Below are 22,392 nucleotides of genomic sequence, written 5' to 3' on the forward strand. Positions count from 1 at the left end.
AGAGGAGCAGCTCTGTGTGGATTTGCCTGTTTCCTTTCCAAACAATATTCTGTGGTAATGGCCACAGGTACCACGTTTAATTAACCATGCTCAATGAGAGGAAAAGGTATTTAAATTTATTTTAAATCTGAATTTTTCATCAAATGGCATTAGTTGTTACATTGTGAGATGTAGTGCATAACATACTCATCTTCTCTGGACCTTTGTTGTCACCTTCTTTTCAACCAAAGCATCTGTTCCTGAAATGAGGACTTGTTGCACATTTGATCACTCCTTGGTTGAATGAATTCCTTACCTGTCCCTGCCTCTCTCCCATTTCTGTTTCTCCTGCAGGAGCTCTGGAGCTGTGAGGATTTACCACAGATTCATGTGGTGAAACCACACTGCTTGCTGGTTCTTTCTTGCTGTTCTTCTACCATCTCAGACTGCCTGCACACATTTTCCTGCCACTTTACACACCTCACACAAGGACACTGACCCCAAGAGTGTTATTTTCTTCCCCGTTCTCTCTTGCCTCAGATATTTATCAACAGACATAATAAAAATACTTTAAAACCTTGCCTCATGTACATCCTTGGAGCGTCACAGTGGTAACTTATCCACCATGTATGATATCCTGTTCTGTTTGCCTCTTTTATGGAGCCTAATGTCATCATTACCTGCTGTAATCCCAAGACTTTGGGATATTCTGGAGCAAGAACAGCTCATTTCACAGCCCAGTGCTGGGTGTGCATCACTGGGGCTGGTTGCCTCCTTGCTATGAAACTTTTCATCCACTGCTTGTCTGTTCCCATTGCAGCTTCCAGGGATGGAGCAGCGCTGCTTCTGGACAAGACCAGTGGCAAAGATCCCTGAGTGTGAGGTAAGAGACTTTGCCCCCTGCCAGATTTCTGAATGGGGCTGTTTTGGGCCCTCAGTAAGAAGCAGCAGAGCGCTTAGCTGGGTTTATTCCCGGCTTTGCTGCCTGCCACTGCTGCTGGCCACAGCACAGTCCTGGCAATTGCGGTGCAGGACCTTACCCTGCGCCCGTGAGGAGCAGCCACGGGAGGAGGGAATTCAGTGGGAATCCATATTTTCTCTCTCTTACCTCTTCCCAGCAGGTCTGGGCTCGCTCGGGCAGCGCTGCAGGAGCACCTGGGAGCGGCGGTGTCCCTTTCTGAAGGGACAGAGCCGGGCACAGAGCGGGAGCGCAGCGGGGCCGGCCCGGGACGGAGCCCGGCGGGGGGAACGAGCCCCTTTGCGCTGGCCATGAAATCAGTCATGTGTAGGTTTTTGTCCAGCCCTGGGGGGTGGGGGAAGGAATGTGGGTTGGGCGAAGTCTAGGATTACACCACCGCTGAATTTTTTCCTTTGCACACTTTAAATAGCCAGCACCTTTCGGTCCTGCCTTCGCCTCTCCCGCCGCCCGCGCCCCGCCAGCGCCGTCCGCCAGGTAACAACACCTCTGTCCCCGCTCGCTCTGCCCTGTCCCCCTGTGCCCCTCGCCCTGCCGGGGCTGCCCAGAGGTCACGGAGCGTTTTCTGCCTGTTTAATCATTTTCTAGCGTGGCGGGGTCCTCCCAGTCCTTCCTTTGCTGTCAAACGCTTGCCAGTGTTTCTTAGCCTTCTTCATGTACCCAGGTGTTTTATGGAGAGGGAGGGAAGAGGTTGAAAGGGCTGATTTGCCCTTTTTTAGCTCTCCTTGGGTAAGGGAGAGTGTAATTTCTTGCCAGTGCCTTTTCTTGCCCTCCCGGCGAGGGAGGGATGAATAAATGTCAGTGTAGGGCTGGGGGAGCAGCTCTGAAAGCATGGAGTAGGCTTGGGGGCTGGCACTGTGCAGGGAGGGGAAGGTGCCCTCCTTGGCACGAGGTCCTCAGCAATCCCAGCTTTGACACTGGGGACTGGTAAAACCACAATCCTCACCTTTTTTCCTGCAGAACTTGGCAGCCAGCAGGGCATCCTGCCTGGAAGGAACAGGCTCAACCCTCGGTGTCCTCTCGGAGGTACCTGGGGGGACGTGGGGCAGTGAAGTGGTGCCCACCTGCTCTCTGCTGGTCTTCTCTTATCACAGACGTGTTCGGAGATGGTGCTAAAGGATCTGAGAGCAGTGCTGTGGGAAGCGCTGCAGGAAATGGGCAGATGTTTGGAAGGGCTTGAGAAAGGCAAGATCCCAGATGCCAATGATGATTTCTGCACGCTTTATACTGCTGTTAGAAGGATAGCACCGTTCTGAAAATCACCTTTTTTATGTAGCCTTGAAGATTGTCAGTAACAGTTGCTGCCATCAAAAGGATAAACTTGCTTTCCTATCATTTCAGTTTCTTCTCTTCCTGTGTCTAGGACTTCTGTGTGCAGTATCCATCATATGGTCTGCAAAACTAGGCCAAGGCAACAGAAGAGAAACCCTTATAAAATACCTTGTCAAATATTTGATCCTGCTGTCATTTCCCTCCAGCCCTGTTTCCCACACCTGACACAGCTCCATCCTGAGCTGCTGGGTCTTTGGTGTAACACTGGGCTTAGAAGATCGCCTTCCAGAGACAGGACTGTTTTGGGATGCAGCAATTTAAAATAATGAAACTAATAGTGGCTTTTAAGGACTAGTTTTGAAATCATTAGTGAAAATGCATGCGCATTCTTAGCACAGCAGGAATCTGCATGAGGAGAAAGGGAAGAGCAGTTTGAGATGTGTGTGTGCACGTCCTTGCCCCTCTCTTGCCTCCCATGGTCCAAATTTCTGCATCTTTGCATGGTTTATGCTGAAGGTGATGAAGGAATTTCTTTTTGCAGGTGGGATGGATTATAGCGTCCCTGGTGCTGTCAGCAATGGTGAAATGGTGCCCACACTGCCTGGCATGGAAAAGGAGAAGGAGGAAGAAGAGGAGGAGGAGCAGACCCTGGAGCGTGGTCAGTGGAACAACAAGCTGGAGTACGTCCTGTCTGTGGCTGGGGAGATCATTGGCCTGGGCAACGTCTGGCGCTTCCCCTACCTCTGCTACAAGAACGGTGGAGGTAAGAGCAGCCAGGGCCAGCACCCCATGGTCCCTGCCAGCTCCTCAGCTGTGCCCACGAGTCTGAAGAGAAGGTGCCAACAGGGTACTGCCAGCTGGGCCCCGACCAGGGGCTTGTTTTGAACCCGGTGGGACGTGGGTAGCAGTGGGAATATCCCAGAGTTTCTGATGGCTGGAGCTGTGCTTCCCTGAGATGGATGGAGCTCTGCTCCTGCTGCTGAGGAGGGAAGAGCAGGGAGAGAACTCAGCTTTCTGAGCCCTGTGTCTCACTTCAGGCATCGCTTCCTTGAGGAACATCCTGTGCAGATGGCATGGTGGGAGAGCAGGGAGTGCTGTGAGAGGCCACAGGGCCCCAGTGTCTTTGCAGGCTCTGTGAGGAGGAACTCAGGGGACTCTCAGGAGTTCTTGGACACAGGTCTTGCTCCTGTGTGTGTCCTTGGAGGGCTGTTCCCTGGGTCCTGGAGGCAAGGACAGAGAAAAGGGATTTCTCCTGCCTCAGGGAACAAGCACAACACCACTCCTGCCCCACTCCCTTGGCATCTACCAGAGCTGTGGGAGAGGGGACCCTGCCTCTGATCCCCAGGGAATGGCTGTGGGAGTGTGGGTGGATGTGACTGGTGCAGGGACAGGGGAGCAGGGTGCGGCTGCTGGCACTGGGCTGTAAGCACTCCAGTGCTGCTCAGCCCTCCACCCCACAGCAGCCTTGGCAGCAGACCTGGGCTTGCTGTGCAGGTGGAGGGTTGCTGCAGGCTGCCACCTTTTAAATGAGAAAAGTATAAAAAATGAAAACACAAAGTTTTTCTCAAGTTTGGCTCAGAGACGTGTGGAGAGAGGGAGCTGCTCTCTGATTAGTTCCTAATTGGGCCCTCCAGAAGGGGAGAGAGAGGGGAAGTGGTGCTTGGCTGGGAGCTGGCAGGGAGTGAGCACTGAGGACCCAGGGCTGAAATCCCCTGGCTTGAGCTTGCAGTGGTCTCATGGGCCTCACTAAACTGCTTTCATCCCAGTGGCATAAAAGAGGATTAAACACTGTTTAGCTACTTTCACGCCGTGCTTTCTTCAGTGCTTGTTTCTTTTCACCAGGTGATCAGGCAGTCTCTTTCCCTGCTGAAAAAGGAGAATTTTTCCACATGTTCTTTTTCTGTGGCAAATGCTTCTTGGCTGCTTATTGGGCTGTGTCTGGTCCCGCTGCTGGAACTTTCCATTGATGGGAGCAAGACTTGGAATCCTGTCCAGGCACCCCTTGTCCTGGGTGCCAGGGGAGAGCTCAGGGAGAACTCTGGGGAGAGAGGAGCTCCCATGTGAGCAGCAGAGGCAAGACTCAAGGGATTTCTCAGCCTTTTTTCCCTGGAGAAATGGGCCTGAAGCAAAGTCCAGTGAAGCACTAGAGGCTGTGAGGAATTTGAAGTTCTGGGCAGATTTTTCATCTCTGGCTCCCTTTCCATGAAGTTAGAGCAAGGATGGTGCACAAGACTCTTGCATGGTGAGGAAAGTTTCTGTAAGGTTTTTCCTGGGGCAGAGCAGTGTGATGAGGTGGTGCAGGACACCAGGCTCCCTCCTGCCTCATGGAACCCAGCCTACCACAGACAGCACTGCTTCAAAACCCTTGTAACACCTCAAGTTAAAACTTCCCAGAGGTTTTTGCCTTATACTCCTTTAGAAATGCTGGTCCAGGCACTTCTCCCATTTTTCCATAAAGGTGCAGGGCTTTTATCTAATTTCCAGGCCCAGGTCATTCACAGCCAGCCTACAGCCATTAACTCTTGTGCCAGCACTCCCATCAGCCTGAGGTAGCTCTGCCCTGCTGGATGCCTCTCTCTCCCTTCTGAACTGTGGTGATAACTGCTGGCAGCTCTGCTTTGCCTGAATATGAGCCTCTTCAAGAAATGGTATCTGCAAAATCTGAGTTATTTAAAATCTGAGTTATATTTACTCTTCCTTTCTTTGGGGGTGTATTCGCATTACACATTTAATGCTCAATGCATGATACCAAAGCCCTACAAAGTAGAGGAAAACAACAAAGAAAAGGAAAAAATTGTTCTTGGTGTGCTTGTTTGGTCTTGCTTTCACCTGCAGCGGCAGGGCCAGGCTCTCCCTGGGTAGGTTGGTCCCACTGATTGGGAAATACCAGCAATTGGGAAAATCCTACATGTGTGTCCACCTGTAGTTGAGGTCTCCAAAAAGTGGATTCAGCCCCAAAAGTGGGTTCAGCAGTTATAGCCCCAAACCAGTAAGTCAAAGTGACTTGATAGTATTTTTAGCACAGAAACACCTGGATCTGATGGCACACAGCCCAACCAGCAGGGGCCAGGGTTTGGCCAGAGCTCAGGCCCCAGCTGGGACAGTTTTCCCCTAAAATACCCTACAAACAAGCCTCTGTTCTTGGCAGTTGGGGAAGTTGCTTAAAATGATACACTTCTTGCAGATAACTACTCAAGGTTTTACAGAGCTAACATAAGTGTTTTTATCATATATTTTTAGCTAAATAATACTGGTGGTGTTAATCACACAGTGCCCAGGGTTCATCCTCTGTGTCAGCTCTCACTGGGGTCTGTTGCTCAGCACACCAATCTCCCCACCTGGGGTGTGAGGGGATTTGGGCAGATTGCAGAGACACATCTCTACAGATTTTTCCTTCTCTCCACCATAATTCTGTGCTATTTCACAGCCTACAGGTCAGGACCCTCCTGAAACCTTCCTGAAACTCGAGATAACTGTAGGTTAGGGGACAGGCTAGACTGCAGGCTGCACATAAAGGAAAACTGGACTGGAAAGCTTGACTTGCTGCCTCAGAGACCTCTCCTGGAGTTTAGTTAAATACAAACTTTTACATGACAACAATCTTTCTTGGAAACAGGCTTGATTTTCATGATGAGTTGATTTTGTGCAAGCTGGGAGTTGAGAGGATGGTGTTAAGACAAAGGAATCTTACAGAAACTGTTTCCTCACCATGCAAGAGTCTCGTGCACCATCCTTGCTCCTACCTCATGGAAAGGGGGCCAGAGATGAAAAAATCTGCCTGGAACTTCAAATTCCTCACAGCCTCTAGTGCTTCACATTTCCCCTGCCATTTGCCTTCACCAATTTTTGTTTACAGCATAGGGGCAGATGTGCACTGTTCCTGCAGGGCTGCCAGGTATCACAGGATCACTGAGATTAGAAAAGGCCTCTAAGATCATGGAGTCAAACCATTAAACCAGCACCCCTTCCAGCTCCTCTTTGTCCACAGGGAGCTGCCAAGGTGCCTTCCCTGTCTGTTTTGCTCACACTTTTTTTTTTTTTTGTAAGAAGAGGGGCCTGTGGGTCTGTACCTGGCTGAGATGAGCGCAGGGTGGGAATCCCAGCCAGTCCCCAAAGTGCCCCTTCCCTTTCCCAGCCCCTGCATGCTAGCTAAGCTTCTTAATGAAATCTCCTGGGTTCTGAGCTCTCTTGTGCACCAGGATTGCGATTTCCCCTACACCCCCACTGAGCTGAGCCCAAAGCCAGTGAGCATCCCACAGGCAGGATGCAGGGAAACCACAATTGGTGCCTGCCTGGGCTGCCACCTCTGCCCCTGCATGCTCTCTGAGCCCAGGACAGCCAAGATGCTGCTCCCTGCTTGAGTCTCCCTCTTTCCTGACCTGTGTCCCTGCCTTTCAGCACAGCTCCAGTGGCACATGATGTGTGAGTGGCACATGATGGGCATGCACCATCTTGTGGGGCTGTCTCCTGTGCTCTGTGGGGTAAAGGCCATCACTGCAATTAACATTAGCCTGGGGTAATCAAAAGTTTGAAGCATTTAATCTCTTCCTGCCTGTTCCATGACAGGGCTTGAACGGGAGGGCAGCCCTGGCTGCTGCTGTGAGGTTCATGCTTTCCTGCACTGCTTGCTCTTCCTTTGCATGTCTGCTGCTTTTTGCCAAGCAAATGACTGAGCAACCCCACAAACTGGGCAAAAGTGTCAGTCTCCATGTGCTCCTCAGAGCCTTGGTACTGCCATCCATGGGTTTGTCAAGTTCGCATTGATTATTTCACAATAATCAATGTGAAAGTTGGAATGTCTTTACAGCAGTGTTCTTCTGTATTTCCATGCAGCTATTCACAACTTTCTTCTCCATTCTTTGTACATATTGAATTATTCATGTAATCACATCACTCCAGAAGGTGAAATGTGAGGAAATTTCTTTTTCCATGGCATCCTGTCTGTGATCTTCCAATCTCCAGGCTGTCCCACTCAGGAGGAACTTGCCTGGTGACTCCCTGGAGACAGCCTGACCTCAGTCCCCACATGGGGCTTATTTTTCTATCTGCCACTTGACTCTGCCAGGTGCCTTCTTCATCCCCTACCTCATCTTCCTCTTCACCTGTGGGATCCCCGTGTTCCTGCTGGAGACGGCGCTGGGGCAGTACACGAGCCAGGGAGGGGTGACGGCCTGGAGGAAGATCTGCCCCCTCTTTGAAGGTGAGAGGGGGGAGCTGGGAGGGCATGGGGAGATGGGGACACCCTGGGACCCTGAGGGCATGAGCAGAGATGTGTTTCCTCCTTGTTCTGCACCTGCACACATCCCCTGCCTATCTGCCTGCAAGGGCCACTGGCTGCCCCTTTTGGGTCACCTTCACCCAAGAGTTGTCACTGTTACATCCCATCCCAGTTTCCTTCTTCATGGAAAGGTGCCCAATCAAGGTTGTCCTCTAAGAGATAAATGGGGAAAATGGTTCTGGTGATTATGAGGAACCTAAAGCATGCTGCTATTTTTTTTTTTTTTTAAGTCCATGCTCTGTCATCTCTGTGACTTTGCAGGTTGTGTAAAACCTTACTGGTGAAGGTGTCAGCTCTCTTAATGAATTGTCAGTAGTCAGATCCTCTGCTTCTAGAAGAGTTTCATCAGTTTTCCAGCCTCAAGCCACTTTCTTTGATTTCTCTGAAAGTCACAGTTGCCTCCTCTTCATATGCCAAAACCTTTGGCTGCTTCTCCAACACCTCCCAGAGAAGGTGTGCAGTGTCAATAAAAGAGCTTCTCAAATAAAGATGAAAAGGGGAAGTGAAAATTATTAAAAAATGAGTTTTTTTAGAAGAGATGTGACTCAGTAGGTGCCACATCATTGTATGTTTCTGCCCCTTTGGGTGGTGTTCCAACCATAAGCTGCCCAGCATCCCTCCCATTGCCAAAATGCACTCAAAATGCAGAGCAGCAGACACAAACATTGGGTGAGCAGGTCCCACAGGGAATCCTGTTCCTGTCCCCTGGCATGAGGGTCACCTGCCCTTGGGGCTCCCTTTCTGCAGGAATTGGCTACGCCTCACAGGTCATCGTCGTCCTGCTCAACTTCTACTACATCATTGTCCTGGCCTGGGCCTTGTTTTATCTCTTCAGTTCCTTCACCATTGACCTCCCCTGGGGCAGCTGTGACCACGAGTGGAACACAGGTGGGTGTGGAGCCCTCTCCCTGTTCTCCAGCAGATCCCACTGAGGGAAACCTGCTCCTGCCCAGGGCCGAGCTTCAGGAGAGTTCTTGTTCCTGTGTGGGTGGGATTTAGGTTTGGGGTGCTGGGTCACTGCAGTTGGCATTTTGTGGGAGAGGCTTTGCTGATCTCAGTCTTTGCTAGAGAAACACCAGTGCAGTGCAGTGGTGACCTCCCTGGTGACTCCTGCTCTGGGCTCCAGCAAACATGGGTGCCCTCCTTCTTGGCATCTTTCAGTCATCTTGTTCTGTGTCTTTCTGTGGTTGTTCTTGTTCTGTGGTTCTGTTCAGCCTTTCCATGAAAGGGATTTTTTTTTTTTTGGGCATCCTTGGGACTATAACTCATCCCAGAGTCAATGCCAGGGAGTGTCAACACTGTGGATGGACAGGGAGGGATTTTTCAGATCCTCTGGTACTCCAGGCATTATCAATATCAACACTGTGGATGGACAGGGAGGGATTTTTCAGATCCTCTGGTACTCCAGGCATTATCAATATCAACACTGTGGATGGACAGGGAGGGATTTTTCAGATCCTCTGGTACTCCAGGCACTGCTGCTTACAGTTCTTGTTTCCCTGGGCCTTTCCCACAGAGAACTGCATGGAGTTACAGAAGGCAAACTCGACCTTCAACGTGACCAGTGAAAACGCCACGTCCCCTGTCATCGAGTTCTGGGAGTAAGTAAAGGACACGCCTGAACAGCCCTTCCCTCTCAGATACCATTTCCATGGGTCTAGGACAGGCCTGAACAGCCCTTCCCCCTCATATATTTCCCTGGGAAAAGGACAAACTGCAGTAGCACATCCCATAAACCCACCCTTGCCAGAAGAGGACACAAAAGAGGAAGCTGAGCAGGTCAGAGTGAAAGCTCTCAGGGGCAGCCCTGTGAGTCAAGGTTAACTTCACTGCACCCAGGGTGTTGCTCTGGATCTGTGCTGGCCTGCCTCAGAGCCACCTGATTTTGTCCTTCTCATATGCTGTGTCCCTGTTCCTCTGGACCTTTTGGCCTTTTTTTTTGTCCCTGTCCCTCTGGACCTTTTGGCCTTTTTGCTCTCACTGACCTCTTTCCTTTGAATCCATGCTGCTGTGTGATACCAGTGTGTTCCCAGGAGGCTCTGGCACGGTGGGCAGTGACTTTTGTATGTGCACTGGTCTTATCTCAAAAATAGAAAAAGGAGTGATGTCCTCAATATACGGTGACTAATATGCAAGTTAAGCTGAGGAGAGAAACTCAACAAAATTGAAATGAAATGCTAGGGTCAGACAACTTCACACTGAAATTTGGTCCTTTGTGTTCATTGTTTTCTCCCCTTGTGTTGGTTACCCTGGGGTCCAGAGTGGCTTTATGTCTGTCACAAAGGCTTAGGATGTTGGCTTGGGATCCCTGATGATCCTCAGCAGGTCCAGCTAAGCTCTGAGCCCTGGCTGAATGGCTGCAGGTAACTCCTCTGCTGCCTCCATGCATTTCCCTTGTGTTTGGGTGGATGGAGGCCTGTGTCCCTGCCTGCCCTTGGAGGGGATGGAGCACACACACAGCACCCAAAAGGCCTCCTCAGCTCAGCACAGGGATATTGCTTTTAAACTCTAAAGTTTTAAAACTTTTTTTTTTGTCTCCTGTGCTCTCCCTCTGCCTGTTGCTCACAGGTGATTAAATGGGGGCCTGCCTTAGGCTGCTTTTCCTGGGGCTGAACACTGGAAAATTCATTGTTTCTACCACTGCTGTGGCCATCCCTGTGTTACTGGGGAATAAGCAGCATGGGACTGGAAATTTCCCCTGTCCATTGCTCCTGTTCCTTCTGTTTCCGCTGTCTGCAGCATCTGTTCCTGCTGTCCCAGAGCAGGGAGGTAGGAGGCCAGCATTTCTTTGAGGAACTCTGACCTGCCAGTGGGGTGATCACACACTCCACAGGTCTCTTCCCAGTTAGTTCCAGTCCAGTGGCACCCTTTGCACTGGTTAGAGTCCACATCCTCAGAAGCAGGCAAAAAGCAGCGTGACAAAGCGTATCTAAGAGTGCACTGTGGTTTTTCCAACCCTTCTCCCACCCCCTCAAACTGCTGCAAGGCTGTGGGGCAGGGAGGGAAGCAGTGTGCTTTAGGGAAGGATTTTCCAGCAACACCTTTATTTTGGGGTAATTGCTGTCTTTTGTAGCAGGGTGGACACTGCTTGTTGCTGGGCTCCAGTGTTGTGCAAGTCCCTCTCAGGGTTGGGTTTCTGGGACTGAACTCTGGGGTTTCACACTCAGGTTCAACTGTGAGGTGTAGGAGACAGAGGAGGACGAGTCCTTACTTTTATAAGTGATGAGGAGGATTTGACACACACATGGCATGGAAAGGCTGTTATTATCTGACCTCATTTGTACCAAGGTCCACATAGCCCAGGATTTTATCTCCACACTGGCTGTGAGAGGACGATCTAGGTGGCCTCTTCTTGTTGGGGAAGATGAAACAGGAAAGCTTTATAAATAGGATTGTTTGGCAAAAGATGATCTTCTGACTGTGCAGTGGGGATTATGGTGGTGGTGGTTGGGTCTTACTCCTAGAAAGGGATGCTGTGCTGCTCTGTGTCCTGAGGTCAATTATGTGGCTGCCTCAGAAGAGAGAAGTGTGCTAGGGGGAAGGGATTGGACAGCATTTCTTCTTGGGTGATCCTGATAGATTCTGCATGGTAAGTGCAGTGTACCCCTGACTTTAGGATTGCAGCCTGTCAGAAAAGTAGGTGAACTTTGTGTCCATGTGTGACCTGCCAGGCTGGCAGGATTTTTCAGAGAAGGGCACAGCTTAATTTCTCTGAGGCCTTCAGCTCAGACCTGAACCTTGTCAGTAAGACAGCTTTTCTCCCCAAAGCCATCAGGCACTCAGGAGGTGAGAACCAGCCTGGTGTTGGGAATATTAGTGGCCAGGATCAGTGACTCCTGCATGTTTCTTTGCTTCCCCCCAATGCAGGAGGCGAGTGCTAAAGATTTCTGATGGCATCCAGCACCTGGGTGGTCTCCGCTGGGAGCTGGCTCTGTGTCTGCTGCTGGCTTGGATCATCTGCTACTTCTGCATCTGGAAAGGGGTCAAGTCCACGGGCAAGGTGAATCCTTGGTTCTGGTCAAGCCTCTTGGCCACAGCACTGGTTCTGCTCACCTTTTACAGGTTCAGAGAGGTCCTTGAGGTCCCCTGGGAACCACTGGCTGCATAAGCTGGTGGGAGCCTGTAGGGCTCAGTGTGCAGCAGGAGTGTGAGCCAGGCTCTGTGGTTTTGAGTAGGAAAGGATGGGAGCACTGAGGCATCTCAGAGCATCCAAGGTGTATATCCCCATCTAGTTCCTCTCCATCCACAGGCTGAGGAGATCCTGCTGTCTTCCTCTGTCTGGGGTGGTTGCATGTTCCCTTCCTTCCCACCACAGCATGAGCAAGCAGCATGTTCTTGCCTCTGCTGGCAAGTCCAGCTGGAAAATTTTCAAAATCATTAGATATAAAAAAAGGTAACCATGATGGCCCCAAAGCCCTCTCTGCCTCAGCACCATAGGAGCTGTATTTTTGTGCTTTTTGTTTGTCCCAACTCTTCCTACAGTTGCTCATGTTTTCCAGCAGTAAAGGCCTCCTTTTTCTATCCCACACTAGTCACGCCAGAGTTATTTCTTGTAAATTTTTTGGGGAAAAAACTGGTGTTGCTGTCCAGCTCCATTCCATGCTATCTGTTACAGAGTGTGCCACTCTGGTTTGCACTGACCCCATGACTTAGTTTCTGCCACTGCCTCCTGACCCCATTCCCAGCTAGCTTTGTCTGGAGCCAGCAAGAACAGATGGAAATGAAAAGATTTAGTGTATTTCCTAAATGGTGTCTTCTCTGCATGTCTTCAACAAGCCATCATGTGTGATGGGGTATAAACTTTAGCTGCACCCATTTCCACCAAGTTGATGGCATGGATGTTAGTAGTTTCTCTTGCTTCCAGAATGGTCTGGGATTATGGAACATGACAGGCAAATCAAGCAGCTTGCAGGGATGATATTTTCTGGTTTCCATGGAGTAAAATTAGAAGAAAAGAGCAATTGCTTGCTGTGGTGGCCTGGTAAAAGAAAACAGAGGCAGTCTAATAACAGCAAATATGATATGAAGATACAGCAAATGTAGTGTGGGAAGTCCTGAGAACAAATTCCATCTATTTTAGATACAAGTTCTCAGTCAAATGCAAGTGATTTTTAGCAAAAAATACTAGTGATGGTGAGATCCTGAAAACAAAAACCTTCTTTCATTGAAGCAACAGTGTTCATAGATTTATCAACCTTCCACGTATTTAATAATCTGACTAAAGTGATGGCTGTAGGAATATAACCCCACTGGAAGAGAAATATTCCTTAATTCTGAGGATTTGCCTGTGGAGGGTCAGCACCCTGGGCTGAAATCACCCTACTCAGACCAGCAGTGGTTCTCATCCTCCTGCACAGGGCCTGCCTGACCCCAGGAGCACTCCCACAGGCAGGAGGTTGTCACAGATGGAACCACTTTGCAGAGGCATGTGGATCAGGTTCAAATAAAACCCTGGATGTTGTTGACCAGCATGTGACAGAACGATCACACTGATCTCGGCAAGGCTCCTAGTGATGTAAGTGCTAACAATGCCCAAAAAATAAAAAATATTGGGTCTGAGCCAAACACTGAGTAGTATCTCATTGGATCCAGATGTTCCCATTGTTAGAAGTTTAGCAATATTAATCCAGCAAAGCATTCTCCAAATTCAGGTCTTGGTGGAGGTGTGAGTGGCTGTGGAGTGAAAAGCTTAACACAGTAATTCACACAGGCTGTAAAGCAATAGGATGTTACCAAAATATGAATCCAAATCATATGCCAGACAACTACCAGTTTGTACCCTGAGCTCCTAAAACTGATGTTATTTAGAGATTAGAGATGCAACCTGGCATCCTGGAAGAATGTGCACTAAGGTTCAAAGACAATGAGTTGTTTTTATGATTTTTGTTTTTAATCTTGCTTTCATGGGCTGAGAAAGCTTAGACTTGCATCCCATTATTTCCTGAAGGAAGATTTTGGTTGTGTGGTAAATACAGTGATGATGGTTAAACTTGCAGGACCTGCAGATTTGATTTACTGTCACTGTACAGCTCTAAATCAGAGACTCCTGGAAAATTTGAGACTAGGAGGAATTTACTTGCTGAAGGATCCTGCCCTTGGTTTCTACAGTGTTCAGGATGCAGATTCAGAGGGACAGGGATGAACCTGCTCCAGGTATCTCAGGCAATCCAGAGCCTCAGCAAGGAGGTATTTTTCACTGATCTCTGTGTCAGTGTTATCATAGATACATAGAGCAGGGCACATGAAATGCATAAATAGAGATGATAGTCTAGTATTGGGTTTTTTCAAGGATGGGAAATCTTTCAAATCCTGTCCTACAATACAAAACTGAATGACTGGAGGATGTGTGTCCTGACTTAGGGAAGGACTCACAGAATCAGGTGCTTTGGACATTGCTTTATTCAGATGGAGTCTATCAGAGTGGATCCAGAAAGCAAAATCTTGTTTTGAATTACTGCTCAGATCATAAAGACTATCCAGGGGCAGAGCAGAAGTGGTCATACTGTCCAGGGAAACCATATGCTTGTTCTCAGCGGGATGTCCCCTAACACAGAAATGGCCAAAGATGAGTCACAGCCTGTGACTCCCACTAAGAGATGGTAGGTTTTAGGGTTTCAAAGCAACTTATTCTGGATGGATGGGCAGGTATGAGAAATGGGTTACTTCACATCATTACATTTTGCACTTTCTCTAGAGATGAGCTCTCCAGTGCACAACTGCAGAGCTGAGAAAAGAGCTGTAGGGTAGCATTCAGGTGAAGCATGCTGATGCAAGTCCTTGCTCAGCACGTCCACACAGGAAAAATCCTGAAGAAGAAACATTTCCTTTTTTGGCCTAGCATGATAATGAATAACTTCTTCTCAAGGTGGCCAATAATTCTTTAAGGGGTGGGAGCAATGTAAAAGGATTATTCACTTTACTTGAATTGTTGAGGAGGTTGCATGAGCTCTCAATATCAGTTTGTGTGGGAAACAGACTGCAATGTGGTGTCATTGTGTCACTGTCATGCTACAGCAGTTAGCCTGAATAGTCCTGAAAGTACCCTGGTAGTCCCCAAACTGAGTGTCACGTTTACCAGAGGTAGAGAAGTCCCTGAAAGGATTATCTGATGCTGGTTTTCCCCAAGGGATGTAGCTCCTTTGCTAGAGGAAAGTGGATTTAACCCTACCTGAGTGTGTCTGCAATGCTCTTGGGGCTAGTGACACAAAAAGCAAGAGGACATGTGTTCAAGTATCAATGCAGGGTGCATCAAGGCAGGGAATAAAGAGCCTTGATTCCATGATTCAGAAGGCTGAACAAATGCTGTATTTAGCTATATTATATTACACTATATTATACTATACTAAAGAAAAACCTGTGACCCTTTCAGACAGTCACAACACAGCTTTGACCTAATTGGTCAATCAGTCCAAACACCCATCAGCAGAGTCCAATTAACAAATCCCCTTTGGTAAACAATCTCCATAACACATTCCACGTGTGCCAAACAACAGGAGCAGCAAGTAGGGATAAGACTTGTTTTCTCTTCTCTGAGCTTTCTCACTGCCTTCCCCAGGAAAAATCACGGGAGAGAGAATTCTGTCTTTCTCTGTTCGAAGAGGATGTGAATACCACATTTTGGGTCTGCATTCTTAGTGGCAATTCTGAGACTTGCAGCCCTGCTCTGAAATGCCCATGATGAGGTCACTGCAGTGGGAAGGGGCTGGGCACACCCCCTTTGCCAGTCCCAGCTCTGAGCTGGGGACCCCCAGCATTGTCCCTGGTGGTCCTTCAGTGGCAATCACGTTTCAAGGTGTTACCTGCAGACCCCTTCCTCCTTGCCACTAAATGCTGTGGAGAAGAGACTGTGTGTCACTCAGATCATGGAGTAGGGATGTGAAGATGGATACTGGGGGCAGCTTCTTCCCTGATGCATGTAGATATTACACCACTGGCTTCAGAAGACCCACTCTGAGTCCAACCTGCTGACAGCCTGGCTCAGGGTCTGGATTGCTCTAGGACTAGAAAGATTTTCTCTGGCTCCAGGCACGCAATGGCATGTCATACATTTCCTGAGTGCATTTTAAAACGTGTTTCTTTCTCCTGCAGGAGACAGCAAGGTGCTCAGCAAAGCAGCCTGACCTGTTCCCTGCCCAGGGATCAGTGCTGTGCTGCTGGCTGGCGCTGTGTGCTCTGGGCCATGCTGCTCTCTCACACTTGTCCCTTCCTGCTCCTCCCAGGTGGTATATTTCACTGCCACGTTCCCGTATGTCATGCTGATTGTTCTGCTCATCAGGGGAGTCTCCTTACCTGGGGCAGCCCAGGGAATCCTCTTTTACCTTTATCCAGACATCAGTCGCCTTGGAGACCCTCAGGTAAGGTGGAAGGGGGGGATGAATGGTGAAGCTGTGCTTGCATGGATTTCTCTGGCAGCCCTCACTCTCTCCTTTTTGTTTTCCTATTCTTTTTCTTCCAATATCTACTTTCTGACCCCTCTTTTGCCCCTCTGTGGCCATAAGGCAGAGCTGTGATCTTCTGATAGTCCCTGCTCTCTTGCCCTCCAGGGCTGTTTTCCTGTCTGAGTTGAGTCTGAACTGCTCAGGGGTATGGGCAGTGGGATTTAATCCTTTCTCCTGAGTGGTGCAAGCTATCCCTCCCATTCCTGGGGAAGCTCCTCTGCCATGGAGCCAGACAGTGCATGGGGTGCCCCTTTGCATTGTGCTTGTGGGGATGAGCCCTGCTCCTGGCACACTTGCTCCATGTCCCTTGGGAAGCATGCTGGGTGCATGGATGGTGGGAGCCATGGCATGCTGCAGCAGCAGTCCCTGGGGCCTGGCTGCCTTTCTCTCCTTCCCATCCCTGGTGAGAAATTCCTGCCTGTTTGACAGGCGGGTCAGCGCCCGACTGCTGCTTTTAATCTCCTTGGGACAAGTTCTTCCATGTTAAATCCTGGCTCCAGCTGAGCTACTGTACCAGCCTTTGTGTGAAGGTGTTTCCAAAGGAGATTAAAGGGTGCCTGCCTGGAAAATAGGCCAGCAAAACCCTTGGTAACCCTATTAACTCTTTCTGGTCTAGCACCAGTGCTAAGTTACTTTTGCAATTGGGAACATAAACTGGTGGATGTATGGCAGGAGCTGCTGCTCCATCAGTATGGAGGTGCAGAAAAGCATGGCAGGGTGAGAACAGGTCTGTGTTTGATGTCTCTGCGCTGATGAGGTGCAAGAGGCTTTGAAATGAAACAATATTTTTGAGTGGTGCTCCTTCTCTCATGAAAAGTCCTGTTGTTACCGTGGCTGTGTTGCCCAGGGGACTGAACTAAGCCACCTCAGGCGTGACATGGTTTGTTCTAGCTGTGTCCTCATTAGGTCTGTCCTGGCAAACATTTTCAATTGCAGCCTGGGCTTTAGAAGCAGATCTTCCTTCCAGTCTAGAAAATGCTGGTGGAAAGGCAGAGTAACCCTTCAAAGTAACAGGATGGCTCCGAACAAGGGGAGGAAAACTCTGCTGAACTAGTGGAGCAAAACTTGCTTCTCCCTCCCCACTCCACACTCCCTGATGAATGCTTTACTTCTGAGAGAGAAAAGCAGGATTTGGCAGCGATGGTTGCCTTCCTCTAGCATGTTTTAACCATCCTACTGAACTGTGCAGCAGGGCTTGAATCTTCTCTTGTGTCTTCCCATCAGAGAGGGAAAGGTTTGTGCCCCAAGCCCCACATGGTGTGGCTGTGCCCTCTTGTCTCTCTGCAGGAACTGTGATGTGAGTCCTGCCAGCCCATGGGGACCAAGCTGATTAGAATTGATTTGTGCTCACAGGACAGCGAGCTGTAATTGTTTGCCAGCAGTTCTGTACTGCCATGAAAAATGGAATATTCTTTAATGCTTGGGAAGGGATTTTGAAAACTAAAAAAAAAAAAAAAATAACCTCTCCAATCTAAGCCTTATGAGAAGGCATCTCAAGGGGAGGTTTAACAAAGGGCAAACAATATGCAAGAGGCTAAAATCAAAGTTCCTCTAAAGTATATGAAAAACTACGTGAAAAGAGGGGATGAATTATTTATCAGATTCTACCAGGGGAGCAGCAACAGCTGAGACGTGATTAAATGTCAGAATATCAGGCTGGTGTGTGGAAATCATTGCTTTTCACCTGCCAAGTGACCTTGGACAGAACTGGGAAATCCTGTCTATGAGAGCTCAGTTGAGCTGATTGGTAATGGTCTCTTCTGGCTGTGAAGTGCCCTAAATCTTCCTGCATCTTCAGCTCCTCAATCTGTGAAATGCCTATAATTAAAATGGTAAATTAATTGCAGTTGATAGGTAGATCAGACCATACAGAGAACTGCCAAACCAAGGTGTTGAATAAGGAAGGCCAGTTGTGCTCAAATATGAGCAGATAACAGCAAAATCACCAAAGAGATAGTCTACTTTGAACTGCATGTCCCCAAACAAAAAAAAAAAAAAAGATAATATGTGGATTATTTAATATTATGATGATAGCATGTCAGTCATAACTAGACCCAAAGTCTTTTCTCACTCCTTGACTGCATTGCTGTGCTCCAGATGCATCCTGTGTGTTTCACAGGGAGGACCAACAGAGGATCTTGGGGTCATCCTCCATTTGTACTTTTGATCACCCTTTGTATTTATCAGTTTTCTCAATTGTTTTATTTAGCAGGAAATGCTGGAAATTTATGAATGTGATTAAGGAGAGGGATGCTTAGTGGGATCTACTAGTGAGAAGATGAAATGAAAGGAATTCAGAGTAGAACTAAGATTTAAGTGTGTAAAACTTGTCAGTAAAAGAATTTTTTCAGGTGCCATCAGGCTTTCTGTTGATTGAAGCTTTCATAGCACTGCCAGTCACTGTTTAGACAGACAGATATAGAGAGGACAGGTGGGGCTGATGCAGAAAGGACTGTCTTTTGTGTTCGGGTTAGCTTTAAAGAGAATAAATTTAATAGTCTCCTTTCACTCTGGTACCAAGTCTCAGCTAAATTTCCTTTGGTTTAATGCTGAGTGAGAATGAAGAAGTTGTGTTCAGAGGTTGCTGTTGTGCTCAGTTTGTGTCTCTTTGGAAAAGCAGCAAATGTTTCTCTAAGCCTCCCACTCTTATTTTCCTCTTGAAATTTCTAGAAAACACCCACCATGCTGTATTTGCTTGTACTTTATCCAGTCTTTATATAAAGAAAGAAGCTTCTGTGATAAGTTGCTTTCCACCCATCTCAGATGTGAAGACCCCTGGTTTGGGGGCTGTAACCCAGTCCTGGGGCAGGGAAGCACCGGAGGTGCCAATAGTCAGCAGAATTGAGCATTTATTTCTGAATATCCTTCCCTAATTTATTTCTGAATATCCTTCCCTGCATCCCCCTCATTTTCTTTCACCTATTTCCCTGAGGATTGGGTTTTGGAGTGTTTGGGCCTGCAGATTTCCCTCATGGCTCTTGTTTCCCCACAGATAGGACAGAAAGGGAAGGCAAGAGAAGATGCCCCCAGCTTTTTTGGGGAGGTCTTCCCACTGTGCCTGTGGCTGCAGAGGGAGGATGCTGAGGTCATGGTTTGGACCAGGGCAGCTCTCACATCAATGCTGAGTTAAGGATAAGCCTCTCCAGCCACCACAGGGAGGATGAGAGACATGTGCATCCTGCAGGGCCAGGACCTGCTGGGTTAACCCTGGGCCCCTGAAGCCATGCTGGGAAGGGGTCAGAGCCCCAAATCCAAGCCCTTCCTGCTGCTGCTCTATGGCCAGCAAACACTGCTGCTTCCCTGTGAGCAGGGAGGCGACCACAGGCCTCCTAAATATTATTTGTTCCCCGTATTTATTGTTTTCCCAGCAGGGCCGTGTCCTGACCCGGCGTGCCGGGTTTGCACAGCTTTCCCCTTCGGCGGGCGGGTGTTTGTTCCTCCCGCTGTGCCGTGTGCGGACATGTGCACCGACAGGGCCCGATTGTCACCCACAGGGCCCAGCTCGTCCCCACCGCCCCGGCAGAGGGGCTGCGAGCCGGGCACTGCTCCCACATGGCCCCGGGCACAGAGGGCAGGCACCGGGCAGCAGGCACGGACAGCTTGGCGCTCCCAGAGCGGGCCAGAGGGGCTCGGGACTGCCATCCTCTGCTCTGCCTTGCCGGCGCAGCGCATCCCTGTGGGCAGAGCCGCAACTGTGGGGTTCCCTCCGCCTCCTTGTCCCATGCCTGTTCCCAGCCCTGCTGCCCTGCTGAGCCTGATCTCAGCGCTGACATAGTAGGAAGGAATGAAACTAGCTGTCTGTCTGTATGTCTGTCAGCCCGCAAGCAGCAGGGCGGGGAGGACCATCAAGCCCGGCTTCCCAGGCAGCGGGGAGCGTCCCTCGGAGCCCCGCTCGCCCCTTTGCACCTCCCCGGGGCAGCAGCTGCGTTCCTTGGGACGAACCGCAAACCTGTTTGTTTTCTTGTGGTGTTTAAATTAACCCCAATGGTGGGAGGGCCCTCCTGGGTGCAAAATGTCCCTCCAGGCCCCTGAGGTGTGGGGATAACATGAGGTCAGTGTTCTCAGGCAGGGCGTTGTGGGGGTCTTGAGTGATGGCAGAGGGAGATTAACTGGGGAACAAAGCCCCTGTTCCTCACTCCCAAGGAGTATTTTCCAAGCAGATGGGATTGGGAACATGGTGCTGGGCAGATGGAACAGGAACACTTTACAAATGCCAGTGCCCCATTCCCTGTCTCCTCTCTGTTGGGGTAAACGGGGATGGGGGAAGCACTGCCCTCGGCCTCAGCTCTGTGCTGGTGCAGCACTGTGGGACACGGGCTGCGTCTTTGGACTGGGGCCTGTGGGCCAGCCCTGAGCCAAGGGGAACGTCCGTGTGCTGGAAATCGAGCCCTGAGAGTCTTGCAGTGAAACCTTAGGAGTCACCATGTCCCTTTCCAAGGCAGGGATGTGTTTGTGTGGTGCTGGTGGGTGGCTGGTGGGTGGTGCCAGCGCCCCAGGCTGACTCGTGAGCCGTGATGTTGTGAGCAAAAGAAATGCTGCTTGAACTGTAGCTCAAGATTTGGCTGGTTTTTGCTCTCTGCTATGCATTACACCAAGTGTGACCCTCCACACAGCATGTACCCACTCCGTGCTGTGCTGTCTCTGCTTGCTGGTGGGCACAGTTCAGTGCTTCTCAGCATGCCACCTATATTTGATGTATGGCATCCACTGGGGTTCAATAATGTTTTGCTTGAAAGTGGTTTTGCTGTTATTATGTAAGTGCTTTGAGAACTTCCTAAGAAAGGACTTGTTTCAGTATTGGGAGCTATTAAATTCCAGTACATGTAATAAAGTGAATATTGCTGAGAAAATTAAGAGACAGAGGAATGGCCATAACCATCTTGAATAACTGCAGCTCAGGTGTAAATGTTTTGGCTAAAAACAGAATAGGAGGTTATTGCAAACTGGACCAAACAACATGTTCAAAGAATTTGAATTATGAATTAAATGAACTGGATGGCTTAGAAAAATGCAGACAATAATTAAATCAAAATACCCATTCTGCCAATATGCCAGCAAAATCTGAACAGGATAAACTTTACCAGTCTCTTTGGGAGCAGTGGCCAGAGAACAGCAGGATGCTTTTATCTGCAGTGGAAAGAGAGCACTGCCTGACCCTGCAAAGCCTTTTAGTCAGACTGGTCTGAGAACAGCTGAAAAAACCATTTCTCTGAGTCACTACAGGGAGAGAAATGAGCACAGGCAGCAGGTTGGGGAGAAAAGGTTTGAACTCCTTTTGCTGAAGTGAATGGTCTGTGTGGAGGGATAGAATGTAAAAAAATATAGTGCAGAAGGCAGTCTCACCCCTGAGGAGTTGCAGGTGTACTAATCACCAAAGATTAGGAACAGCCCTGCCCTTAACAGGCCACAGCTGTGTCCAATAAGGATGAGTGCTACAAAAGAGTGGGCTAGCTGGTGGTGAAGAGAGTTGGAGTTTGTTGGTTGGGCTGTGAAGAGAACTGCAGTTTGTTGGCTGTGCTGCAAGGAGATGACCATGAGAAATCACCAAGAGGGTATGGAACTTTTGCAATATGATGACAATAGGTCTATGTAGCCCCCGTGAGCCCTGTGGAGCTGGATGGGCAGTGGTACTGCTGGAGGAGGCTGGACCCTTTCCTCTTCCAGTGACCCCACAGTCCTGGGACTTGCTGCTGCTGCTTGACCCCATCAGCAGTGGGTCAGGAGCACACATGGCATCAGTCCTGTGGCAGTCCTTTGCCCCCTCAAGAAATCTGGGGGAAGCAGTCAGGAATTGCAAGGAAACTGGGAAGGTTGTAGATGCCTCTTGTCTTTGGCCCAGGAGCTGCAGTAACCTTTTAATGCCTGAAATAATGTGCAGGCAGCCTGAGCTGGGGTTCACAGTCATGCTAAGTAGGATCATAAGCTCTGCAAGTCAAGCTTAGCTTTATTTAAGGTTTCAACAACAGGCTGCCTTGCTCCAAATGGGAGCATATGCTAAGGCAGGTCCTGTCTTCCCTAGAGATATCCCTTTGGGACTCCCACAGAGCCAGGTGTGCACCCCACAGGTGTGAGACTGGGCAGAGCAGGCAGGGAAGTGAGGAGCCCACAGACTCCATGCTGGTCTCTGCTACACAAGTCAGGGTTATCACTGGATTTTAGAAATGAGCTGTGTCATAAACCACAGAGCTAATGAAGCTTGGCCTCTTGATATTTGGCTTCCACCGTGGCTGGTAAAGCACCAGTTCTTTTCCTGCCTGAGGGGTGTTTCTCCTTTGCTCGTGTGATTTATGTGATATTTAACACTGGTTAACTCTTCTTCCCTGTAGCTTTCTGCTCAGTGGGGACCTTGAGTTCCTGTCTTTTTCCCGTTCCCTAACTGTTGTGCAATTCATAGGTAATTGATATCCTTGAGGTTTCTGACAACTGTTAAATCTGGTAGAAAAGCATCA

General features: G+C 49.2%; 1 protein-coding gene across 1 annotated transcript in view; it reads left to right on the plus strand.

Annotated features, from left to right (window-relative positions):
- Nucleotides 1-1,375: 1,375 nt before the first annotated feature.
- LOC128940654 (sodium- and chloride-dependent GABA transporter 2) overlaps nucleotides 1,376-22,392 on the plus strand; it is a 31,919-nt gene continuing 10,902 nt past the window's right edge. Inside the window, exons 1-7 of the mRNA XM_054282236.1 lie at nucleotides 1,376-1,432; nucleotides 2,769-2,990; nucleotides 7,293-7,427; nucleotides 8,253-8,393; nucleotides 9,022-9,106; nucleotides 11,373-11,505; nucleotides 15,725-15,859. Coding sequence (XP_054138211.1) covers nucleotides 2,774-2,990; nucleotides 7,293-7,427; nucleotides 8,253-8,393; nucleotides 9,022-9,106; nucleotides 11,373-11,505; nucleotides 15,725-15,859 — 846 coding nt within the window. The 5' untranslated portion in view covers nucleotides 1,376-1,432; nucleotides 2,769-2,773. The remainder of the gene's footprint in view (nucleotides 1,433-2,768; nucleotides 2,991-7,292; nucleotides 7,428-8,252; nucleotides 8,394-9,021; nucleotides 9,107-11,372; nucleotides 11,506-15,724; nucleotides 15,860-22,392) is intronic.

This window comes from Melozone crissalis, unplaced genomic scaffold (assembly GCF_028551555.1).
Source record: "Melozone crissalis strain CALT ecotype California unplaced genomic scaffold, PUWL_Pcris_2 ptg000033l_1, whole genome shotgun sequence".
Taxonomy (NCBI): Eukaryota; Metazoa; Chordata; class Aves; order Passeriformes; family Passerellidae; genus Melozone; species Melozone crissalis.